At 58.8% G+C, this 11,594-nt stretch overlaps 3 protein-coding genes across 3 annotated transcripts; all 3 read right to left on the bottom strand.

Moving 5' to 3' along the window:
• Positions 1 to 3,913: 3,913 nt before the first annotated feature.
• LINJ_33_3420 (delta-12 fatty acid desaturase) lies at positions 3,914 to 5,098 on the bottom strand (the record flags this gene model as incomplete). The annotated part of the gene is made up of 1 exon (XM_001468350.1): positions 3,914 to 5,098. The coding sequence occupies one exon, from the start codon at positions 5,096 to 5,098 to the stop codon at positions 3,914 to 3,916; it is 1,185 nt and encodes a 394-aa protein (XP_001468387.1).
• A 490-nt stretch (positions 5,099 to 5,588) lies between these two features.
• On the bottom strand, positions 5,589 to 8,438 carry LINJ_33_3410 (ABC transporter family-like protein; the record flags this gene model as incomplete). The annotated part of the gene is made up of 1 exon (XM_001468349.1): positions 5,589 to 8,438. One exon carries the CDS (start codon positions 8,436 to 8,438, stop codon positions 5,589 to 5,591), a length of 2,850 nt encoding a protein of 949 aa, XP_001468386.1.
• A 1,134-nt stretch (positions 8,439 to 9,572) lies between these two features.
• LINJ_33_3400 (conserved hypothetical protein) lies at positions 9,573 to 10,946 on the bottom strand (the record flags this gene model as incomplete). The annotated part of the gene is made up of 1 exon (XM_001468348.2): positions 9,573 to 10,946. The coding sequence occupies one exon, from the start codon at positions 10,944 to 10,946 to the stop codon at positions 9,573 to 9,575; it is 1,374 nt and encodes a 457-aa protein (XP_001468385.2).
• Between the last annotated feature and the right edge of the window lie 648 nt (positions 10,947 to 11,594).

Here is an 11,594-nt window from a genome sequence, read left to right as displayed (position 1 = left end):
CTCACCCTAACCCTAACCCTAACCCTAACCCTAACCCTAACCCTAACCCTAACCCTCACCCTAACCCTAACCCTCACCCTAACCAGTACACCAGTACACCAGTACACCAGTACACCAGTACACCAGTACACCAGTACACCAGTACACCAGTACACCAGTACACCAGTACACCAGTACACCAGTACACCAGTACACCAGTACACCAGTACACCAGTACACCCTAACCCTAACCCTAACCCTAACCCTAACCCTAACCCTAACCCTCACCCTCACCCTAACCCTAACCCTAACCCTAACCCTAACCCTAACCCTAACCAGTACACCAGTACACCAGTACACCAGTACACCAGTACACCAGTACACCAGTACACCAGTACACCAGTACACCAGTACACCAGTACACCAGTACACCAGTACACCAGTACACCAGTACACCAGTACACCAGTACACCAGTACACCAGTACACCAGTACACCAGTACACCAGTACACCAGTACACCAGTACACCAGTACACCAGTACACCAGTACACCAGTACACCAGTACACCAGTACACCAGTACACCAGTACACCAGTACACCAGTACACCAGTACACCAGTACACCAGTACACCAGTACACCAGTACACCAGTACACCAGTACACCAGTACACCAGTACACCAGTACACCAGTACACCAGTACACCAGTACACCAGTACACCAGTACACCAGTACACCAGTACACCAGTACACCAGTACACCAGTACACCAGTACACCAGTACACCAGTACACCAGTACACCAGTACACCAGTACACCAGTACACCAGTACACCAGTACACCAGTACACCAGTACACCAGTACACCAGTACACCAGTACACCAGTACACCCTAACCCTAACCCTAACCCTAACCCTAACCCTCACCCTAACCCTAACCCTCACCCTAACCCTAACCCTAACCCTAACCCTAACCCTAACCCTAACCCTAACCCTAACCCTGGTCCCTTAACTTGCCGGTACACACACACACACCTGCACCGGTCACTAATCAACATACTTCAGTCGTCGCCATCCAGCATCGCAGGAGTGAACAGAACACTCGGCAGAGTGCATCCACAGACATCATTCGGAGAAAGAGACTGCATTTTCGGAGCCAACGAGCAATGTTGTGCGGTGGCTACGGGAGGAGGGGATGAGCGTTGACCTCGCGCAGCCTCTCACCCATTTTGGCGATGCGCTCCATCCGTTCCGCCCTTTTGCAACGCGACGTGCAGGTCACCGCTGAGTTCGCCATAGCGACAATCCGCTCCGGGGAGACAAATGGTTTTAGAAATACCGAAGCCAGGGTGAGGCGGTTAGTGGCGTGAGTATAGCCGAGTACTTCTGCGTGCAGGGCACCGCCCATCGTTTCCAAAGCCGCTCTCGCCGTGCAAGGCTCGTCGTCATGAACGCTGGACACCGGATCAATATCATGAAAGAGAGCGTGCCTGAGCTCAACGTGAGCAATGCCGTCCAGGGCGCCGTGTACGGTCGGTCGTGTGAAGTGAAAAGGAGAGGCGACACGAAAAAGCGAATGAGGGCACGAGTATCAGGAAGGAAAGCCGATGTGTACACACAGCACACATTTTCGCAGAAGATCGGCAACGATACTAACATGTATGCACGTGCTCGCATGCATTGAGAAAGCCGCATTGCACTAGTGGTCTCTACAGCTCGATGTATCCGGTGCCTCTCAGCGGCTAAACTCGTGAGTGAAGGACCATCTGCAACGGGTGATGCGGCGCATGAGTTTTCTTCCAAGTATGGCTTTTAGAGAGTGCCTGCAGCTCTCCCATATTGCAGAGACCGGTGTCTTCACTCGCTTGTGCAGCGCGCTCCACTTGTGGGGAAGTCTCGCCGTGCAGGAGTGCTCTACATTCATCTCGTGCAATCCCAGCGAACAGGAACGATGGAAAAATGTAAGGAGAGAGAAGCCGGTGCTTGTTGTGCCGACATCCCGCACCAAGTATAATGCATACCTAGACCACACCAACGGGAAGATATCACGTTTCATGTCACAGGAGTCATCGCAGCTTCAGGGTTTTCCATACCTCATAGAGGACGTTAAGCATCACTGTCTACAGTACCGTTCCCACTAACGACATCTGACTCTAGAGCTACCACTTAAAGCTTTCAGCGAGGAGGCGGAGTACGAGATTGTCTCTCTTGTCATCACGGAGGAATGCAACACCATTGCCTGTCAGTGGGCTCATGAGAGCTGGGTAGCGATCCGGATAGCATCACAACGGCGCTGCGCATGAGAATCGCACAAGACGATTAGTGGAACGGGAAGTATACCAGTTTTCTTCACGTTCGTATCCTACTACAAAGGTGTCGACAAGTACGGCCGTGCAGCCACCGTTCACCTAGCTCTGTCGCACTCGGGCTAAATGCTCGTCGCCTGGGACATGGCTCTCCCGCTCGTCGAATCGCGCCATGCGTCCAGCACGCTCGCCCTGCCCTTCATCGCCTGCTCTTCCTGTGCCCGCTGCGCGATCGGCGCCTGTCGTGCACGTGGTGGGGGAGGGGGGGGTGGGCGGTCCAGGTGCGTGCCGCACGACCGCAAGGAGGAGCCTCGAAAGCCTCAGGTGTCAGGGTCCTCCTGAGGCCCGGCGCACGCTGCCTGCATGCCTTGCCTTGCCCCTCAGTCCGCTCCTGCCGCGGAACCCCATAATGTGGCGCGGGAATCCCTTAAGGTGAGTCGTGCGGCCGCCCCGTGCACACATGCCCTGTCGCAGAAGCGCGGAGGCACCACCGACCCGCTTGCTTTATCGTGCTGCACGTGGGGGTTTAAAACCAGGGTGGCTTAGTGTCTTGTAGGGTCTATGGGGGGGAGGGGGGGATGCGGCTCTTGCAGGATACAGACTTGAAGGCAGGGTTCATCAAGGAGCGGGCCCAGCTACGCTCTTTGGTGCCGCTTGGCCCACTGCAATTCGACTTGGTACAGCATAGTCTTTGCCGGGGGCCATGCTTAGCATGACGGCGGCGCAGCCAACACGCCGAAACAGTTGGCGGATGCAGCTGTTGTTTGAATTGTCGGGATGGCTTGGGTTGCGCATGCTTGTTGCCAGGGGTTTCGTTGAAACCGCTTCGTCCCAGGGCCGCCCGCGGCAAATGGCGCTCGCCGTCTCGGCTAAGGCCTCCAGGGCTCGGGGCCGTGTGCCCCCTGGCCGGGCGGGGAGCGTCTGCGCCCCCTTGGAGGGGGGGGTGCCCTGGCCCGGCGCGCCAAGCACCCGCGGCGGCGGCAGGGCAGACGAGGGAAACGGGGGGACGGGGAGGGGGATGCCTAGGGAGTGAAGGCGTGGCGGTGGCAGGCCGCAGAGGGAGAGGCCGGAAAAACGGCCGCCAAGTTCAGCGCATGAGATTGGCGTTGGGCATGCCCAGGCGCGCAGTTGTGTGGAGATGTCTTCCGCCGCGGTGCGCTGTCGTCTGTGCACCGTTTACGCTGATGTGTACAATTGGGAGGTTGGCAAACATGAATTATACGTCGAGCACTAAAGGCAGACAAAAGAGGAAAGTGGAGCACTAAATTCTGAAACAAATAAGAAAATAGGGTAAAATGTGCAGACGCGAAGCAGTCTTTCCGTCACTCACTACCTCAGAAAGGCTATGCTAGAAAAGGCAAAAAAGTTATTATGCATTCTCCCACTGACAGTATCGAAAGGCGCCGGGCCTCGCCATTCGATGCTCACATAAGCCGATCTTCTCTTCACCGATCTCAGCACTTTTTTTTTTGCGATGTCGCAGGCGCATGCAAACTTGCAGCATGCGGCGTGAGGGTCAGAGAGAAGTGCGCAGCGATAGAAGGATTGGAAGTGAGGAAAAAAAGCGGAGGGAAATAGCTCCTGTGGCACGCCAGGGGAGGGATGTGGACTAAGTCTGCATCTCCTCCAAATTACGCGCGCTTCTTGTTGAAGCCGTAAAAGACGCTGACGCCTTCGGACGGGACGACGTAGGCGCACTCCTTCCAGCTCGTGCAGAGTGCGTCAATGAGCGGGCGCCTGTCCTCCACGTAGTTGTCGCCGAGGATGGCTTTGATGTGGTGGCGCGTCACCTGAATTGCGTGGTAGAAGGGCATCTGGCTGAAGAGGTGGTGCACGACGTGGGAGTCGTTGATGTGGTGCAGCCAGTTGTTCATGAGGAAGCCGTAGTCGCGGTCCACTGCCGCAACGGCGCCGCGCACAAACGTCCAGTGCTCGTGGTTGTAATGCGGGATGCGGATGTCGGTGTGCTGGAGGTAGGTGATGTAGAGCAGCCAGAAGTTCACCCACATGTACGGCACGACGTACCAGCAAAAGACGTTGTGGGCGCCGTACTGGTAGGTGCAGAGGCCCAAAACGGTGAGTGCGGCGAAGATGCCGATGTCGGACAGCACAATATCGTGCGCGTCCTCCTTGCGAAAGAGCGGCGACGAAGGCTCGAAGTGGTTGGCTCGGCGACCGTAGTCCTGACTCGCCACATTGAACAACAGGTACCCTGGCCAGCCGAAAATAAACATGATCAGCATGTTAGTCACCATCACCAGCGGCGTCTCCTCGAGGAGGTCGATCACCTTGCTCTCCTTGCGCGGCACGAACACCGTATCCTTGGTGAGGTGGTTTGTGTGTTTGTGGTGGTTGCCGTGGGTGATGCGCCAGCTGTGGTATGGGACGAGAACGGATGAGTGGAGGAGAAGGCCAACTGCGTTGTTCAGCGAACGGTACGGGCTGAAGGCTTGGTGACCGCACTCGTGGGCGAGCACCCATAGAGCAGTGCCGTTGAGGCCCTGCACGAACCAAAACACGTTCCACGCAGCCAGCTTCACCGCGCTGACGAGCGCCCAGCTTACCCAGGTGGCGCCAGCGGCTTCGTACATACGGCTTTCAAGACCAGCCAGCGCTGGCATCACCGCGAGGTACATGATGCAGTGCACCACAAGCAGCTGACAAATGTCGCGGAAGACGTAGTACATGCCCCACACCGCCGAGCGCTCAAAGTACTTGGCGGGGATTTGGTCCTGGATCTGCTTGATGGTGAGCTCCGCCGACGGCACCCTGACGTCGACGTCCTTCTTCAAGCCAGCCTTCAAGACGGACTTCATGGTGGCGGGTGGGGAAGAGTGAAAGAAGGGCGAAGGCGAAAAAGTGTCTGTAAAAGCCTAACAGCAGCGCAGGTAGACACAGCAGCGGCGGCAAGGGCGAGTAAACTGTGCGGTGCTAAAGGAAAAAAGTGGCGGGTGGGTGGGGCGCACATGCGTGTGCGTGTGACGCGATGAGACGGAGCGAGAGTGGAAGTGGCGGACAGAGATGGAGGGAAATATGTGGAGCGACGATGAGCGAAGGGGGGGGGGGAGGGGCGGCAGAGATCCGGCACGATTTCTCCAAACGACATGGGGTGTTTTCTCGCGTGCCACTATTACTAGCATTAGCTGGGAGTTCCGCCTATCAGGGCGTGATGGTATGCACGTGGTTAGTAGCAGTGGCCAACAAACAAGAACCATGTATCAACGCAAACAAACCATCACCTGCTAGAGACGCCCCGTCCGCCCCTAGTGAGCCCTTCCACTGTTTGGCCTTTCCAACGCCTCGCCGTCAGCTCACTGCCTGTGCACGGTAGAGGGTGCAGAAGAGAGAGTCGTCGCCACCGCGGAGAAGCTGCGTCCAGGTGCCTCGCTCTACAATGCGCCCATGCGCGAGAACGAGAATCTCGTCCGCCGCACGCACCGACGCTAGGCGATGTGACACCATAACGCGTGTGGCGTTTCTCTGTCGACAGAGGTCGCGTGGAAACAGCTTGGCCTCCGTCACCGAGTCAAGGCCGTTGGTGCATTCGTCGAACATGTACACTCCTGCGTCGTCTACAGGCACCATAAACGCACGAGCCAGCATGAGTCGCGCCACCTCGCCGCCGCTCCATTCGCTGCACCGCAGCGGCTCCCTCAACCCGCTGGGGCGTGCTTCGACCGCTGTATCGATGCAGGCCTGTTGAAGGGCCGCGGTGATGGCGCCGCCAGAGGCTGCCGCGAGGTTGCCGTACGCCACGTTGCGCTCCACGCTTATCCCTTCCAAGAAGCAGGTGTCCCTGTCGCCTTGCCAGCAGTTCCCCAGTCGGCGGCGAAGCGCGCGCGGCGGGATGCACTCGATCGGGTGGCCGTTTATGCGTATATGTCCTCGCGTCGGCGCGTAAACGCGTGAAAGGAGGAGCAGCAGCGTACTCTTCCCCGCTCCACTGTAGCCCACGATGCCGAGAAAGCCACCGGCTGCAACGTCGAAGGTGATGTCGTGCAGCACGTCATGCTCTGTGCCAGGGTAGCGGAAGGAGACGTGATCGAACGTCACATGCCAGGCAGCGCTGGTGTCGTTGCGGGGACGCAGCAAGGAAGGAGGTGTGTTGTAGTGCGCCCACGGCTGTCCGTCGAGCTCGGGCCGATGCGTGTGCTGCACGTGCACAAGGGTTGCCACGCTCCGGGCGTACGCTTCGTGCTCGTCATAATGCAACTGAGCCGTTTGCACGTCGAACTGGAAGGACGACACCAGCGTCCACGGTCGCGCTGGCGGCACGACGAACACGGCGCCACTGTCCACCACCCTGGCCACATCGTAGACGGCCGCTACAGCATCCTCTGACGGCAGTGACGTTGTGCTGTGCTGCGCACGCGAGTGAGCCTCAATCGCGGCAACAGCCGCCATTATCGGGACGCCATTGCTGCTTGAGAACACCTTGTTCATCACGTCTTCCAGAACGTCTCCGCAAAGGGTCCCCAAGTCCATCGCCAAGGCTGACGGCCGAGTCGGTGGCATAAAAAGGCCGTCTCCGCTCGCACGCCGCAGACTCAACGTCGCGGCAAACGAGGCCGGCGCTTGCGCGTCCTCCGCAGGGGATGCACAGAGCTCGCGTACGGCGTCGTACCGAGCGCGGAGAACTTCGACAGCCCCGTCGGCAGTGGAGACGGCGCGCAGCACCTGCTTTGTTGCCCTGAGGCAGGGGCGCGGCGACAGTGGCCAGCGAGTGTGCTCCGCCAAGCACTGCACCACAGCAGATGATGCGGATGCCGTGCGAGAGGGAGATACAGCAGCAAGTAGCAGGACTTGGAGGCCGTAATGCGCACCGCACAGGGGCAATGATAAGGGACACTCAGCGCCGCCGACCCGCTCGCGTGGGGCCGTGTAACACCCCTGTTCGGCGGCTCCGTAGCACGCCACAAACGACGTCATCAGACAGGCACGCGTCCAGCACCGCTGCAGCCAGTCCAGCCCTTGACGCGTTAGCCACCCCACCATGCATGCCACCGGGAGCCGCCACACGGTGCGCCATCGCTGCACTCGGTCCGCCACCACGTCTAGCAAGCGGTCAACGTCCGCGAAGGAGAAGTTGGTGACCACGCCAAGTGCCGTGTAGACGCGGCCTGGTAGGGACCAGTGTGCGTCCGCAACAAAGTCGAAGCGCGTGAGCGCTAGCAGCGTGTCCGTCTTGAGGGTCATGTGGAAGCTGCGCAGCACGGCGTCTGATGCGGCCTCTTTGGCCGAGTTGAAGAGATGCGAGACGACGGCACCGAGGGTGGCGCTGGCTAACATGCGGCCCGGTGCGGAAGTCGCCACCTGCCCCACAAAGCGCCTCCACGTGCAAAGCTGCGCTGCGCCGGTCGTTGTGGCTTCATTGAGGACGTCTATGGTGTAGCGGAGCGCCGATGGCACCGTCGCAGACGACGTAGTGCACATGAGTCGCGAGATGTACGTGACGTTAACGACAGCAAGGAGGGCGAGAAGCGCCTTCGCAGGAGGAGTGCATGCATTAAGGAGGAGACCTGCGAAGAGGACGAGAGAGCGCATGGTACAGCTCTCGTCACGATTTTTGCGCACCGCTTCTGCCAGAAGATGCCGCGGGGGTGTGCCGAGCAGCAGACGAGACGAGGCTAGCGGGGCCTCCAGGAAGCGCGCCACATGGTAGCGCCGTCCAAGAAGCATCTCGCACATCGCCAGAGCGGTTGCAGCCTCAGAGACGTTTGCTGCTAGAGCACTGGCGCTGACGTACGCCTGTAAGTGCGCCTCCACAACGGCGCAGAGGCAGTTCCACACATCCGCTTTCACCGCATCTGGAACCGTACCGCAGCGGCACGCCACAGCGTAGCAGTCAAAGAGGGGAAGTAAACCGCAGCTGAGGCTGCACAGCCGTGCCTGGGACACCTCGATGCGGCGGTGTGTTGTGTTCAGGTCAATGACCGTCGTCGACGCATTCTCGGTGAAAGGGTAGACGCCGTCGCCGGCGTTGTCGGCGAGGCGTCCAACCGCGTCAATAAGAGACTCGGCATCACGTGCAGCTCTCGAGCCAGCCCGCAGGCGCAGTTCGCGACGGTTGCTGAGGTTCACGATCGCCGTCACCACTCTCACAGCCGTGGCGGTGGCAAGTGGGATGGCAAACCACGGCGCATCGGTGAGTCTCATCGTTGCAGCACTAGTAATTCAGCGATAAGAGGCTGTGCAGCTAGCCCATGTGAAGACGTGAGAACGCATAAAGCGCACCCGAAAACACTGCACAGAGGGTGAGAGCAGTGAAGCGGGCAAAGGAGAGAGGAGGGAGAAAGAGCAGCGCTTGCCACAGCAGAGGAGGTGGTGTGCAACACCGACACACTTGAGAACGAGATCACGCACGCCTAATCGACCGAAGAAGAGATGAGAACAGAGGTGATGCTACGTGGCACGCTCTCGTGACCGAAACAAATCAACACGTGTGCGCCGTCGTCGCGTACGACCTTTTTCTTCAGAGGTGCCTCGCTGGGGACTGCAGTGTCTCTGTGCGGGCGATCGTTAACGACGCACCTGTACGGTGCGTGCACTCTTCCGACGTCGAGCGCCGCCGTAGCATCGTTACATACTCGCTGCTGTTTACATTTGAAGCACACAGCCGCGCAGATTTCTATGAAGTAAACAGTCGCAACTCGCCGTGTATGAGCGGTGCGATCAGACGAGGAGGAGAAAACCAAGAGAAGACAAAGGCGCATCCATACAACACACAGTTCGGCGGGTGACGCGGAGATGGACAAGGCGGCTGCAGGCAATACCACCCTTCTGATCATCGCGCCTACCCCCCCCCCGCCCACAGGCACACCCTTGCGCCATCCCTCGTTGCCAGGCCATTACACCAGAAACAGCAAAGGAATACGCGCCGTTAGCAAGGCAGCGCCGACATCACACACACACACATATATACACAAAACGCGTTCGGCACAGCATCTATCGAACTGTCTGAAGCACGCCATCCGTCTGTGGCCCCTTCTAGAGGAGCAGATCGGAGGAAAGGGAAGGAGGGAATCGATGAAAGGCTCTCGCCACGTGGTGGTGGAGGCGGCGCTGACTTGTGGCGCACACGGTAAACACAGTCAGTGCGCATTCGGAGGGAAATGTAGGTGCCTCGTCGGCTCCCTAAGCATCGCGCCAAGCAGCCCACAAAACGAACAGGCTTCTGTCACTCTATCGCAAACTCGCATGGCGCACGCTCACAATGATCGCGTTCTTCTGCGCCATAGGGATGTGTCAGCTACCAGAAACGGCAACGCAGGCAAGCTCACTCGTCTCTTTCTATAAGCGGAATAGCCCTGTTGTATTCTCGGCCATCACCCACGTTCTCTGGGCTTCTGATGACGAAGCAAGGGCGCTCGGCACCGGTGAGACACGAGTCGACGATGGTGCTGTGGTGCGTTCCTTCGCCTTCTCTAAGTGCGCCACAAAATCTTCATGCGCGCTTGCCAGTTCCTCCAGGTCGGCAGCTGCCAGTCGACGCGGCTGTGATGGTGAGGGTAGCAATTCTTCTGCCGCGCGTGCTTCCTGCACTGCCGACGCTGCTGCCTCTGCTTCGTCAACGGCTTCCACTGGTGCCGCACTCGGCACATCCGTGGCGACGTGCGGTGGTTTTGATGCAGGTCGGCCCCGCCGTCGTGGCGTGGTAGGCTTCTTCGCAGGCTCTTCTACCGCCTTCACTTCCGTCGGCGCCGCCTTCCGCTGCGGCGTTGCCGGCGCAGTGGCCTCATCAGACGTGTCCAGCAGTGCCGCGGCACTGGCGTTCACATTGCGCTGGGACTTGCGACTAGTCGAGGCCGCTGCCTTTGGTGCCGGCGCTGGAGTTTCCGCGTTCTGCTCGCTGTCAGCGACCTCTGCTGCGTTCATATGCTCCGCGATGATAGCCTGAACGCGTGCGTCTCGCTCTTCCATAAGCCGGTTAAGCTCCGCGGTGAACTCATTTTCCTGGCTCGCAGTCGCGGCTTCTGCCTCCGCTGCCGCTACCTTTGTGCGCTTCTCCACGAGCACCTTGACGCGCGCAGCCCGTTGCTCGTGGCGCCGGCGGATGGTTTCCTCGAAGCGCTGTTCCGCCTTGGCAGCCGCCTCGGCTTTAGCGAGCGCTTCCACCTTCGCCTCGGTTTTCGCTTTTGCCTTCGCCTTTGCTTCTTCCATCTTCGCGGTCTTCGCGACAAGTGCCGCGACCCGCGCCTTTCGTCGCTCCAGCCGCTGTTGCAGCGTGGCTAAGAAGCGCTTCTCATTTGCCGCTTGCTTCTTCTTGTCGAGCATTCTGGAGGGCTGCCGCACAAGCCGTGCCTTGACGGGCTTGGCCGCCTGCGCTTTCCTCGCCTCCGCCGCCTTCTGTGCCACTTCCCTGTGCACTGCTGCAAGTTCTGCCCTCGCAATCTTGCGATTTCGAACATATCGCGCGTCGTTCTTTGTAGCTGCTGCGTCAGACTTGGCAGCTAAGGCTCGCCGTATGGCGTCGGCGATTTGACGCTGTCGTTGAGTTCGGGCTGTGCAGATGAGCTTCATGAACTGCTTCTCAGCTGCCAGCTCCGCCTTGCGGCGGAGCGCTCGCTCTGCAGCTTTTGTGTCTTGCGCGCCCACCTTTGCGCCCGGTCGGAGGACGGGTGATCGCCGTACGCGCCCACCAAACAGAAGAAGCGTTCTCAACATCTTCTTCGAAGTCTGGGTAGTGAGAAGTCAGAGAAATAAAGGAGACAACTCGGTGGCGGTGGCGGGGATAAGTGTGAAGCAGAAGCGACAGCACCACCAAATAATGTCGTTCGGTTGCAGGCTGTGCCTCTCTCGCTCTCTCTTGATAGGTCTCTCTGTAGGACTTGCTCCTCGTGGGCTGCCCGTAATCACAACAGACAGGCAGATAGACACCAAATCACCACGTCTGTGCCACGGCGTATAAGAGGCTAACGGTGATGATGGCCGGGAAGAGGGAGAAAAGAGAGGCGCAGAGATTTCAGATACAAGAAGCACCTTGGTAACACCACGGCCTCTGAAAAACAACAACAGCAACAAGATAACATGACTGTTGGTGGACGTTTAGGGGGAGAGGCACCAGCATACATGTCGGCATGCGCACAAACATACCATCTTGAAATCACCCTCGTTGGAGGTAGAGGGGAGGGAGACAAGAAGGGACGGGGGGGGGAAGGAAGGCGTCTCCATCGTGGGAAGCCTCGTGATACAACTGATGCGCACGACGCCTTGGACGCGTCGTCTTCGGCAACGTGCGTAGCTGTTTCAACGCTGGATATGTTTCGTTCTTAAAGGTAGTCGTGCGCCATCGTTGCACTTGCATTATGATTT

This window comes from Leishmania infantum, chromosome 33 (assembly GCF_000002875.2).
Source record: "Leishmania infantum JPCM5 genome chromosome 33".
NCBI classification, from domain to species: domain Eukaryota; phylum Euglenozoa; class Kinetoplastea; order Trypanosomatida; family Trypanosomatidae; genus Leishmania; species Leishmania infantum.
This window is presented reverse-complemented; position numbering and strand designations above follow the sequence as displayed.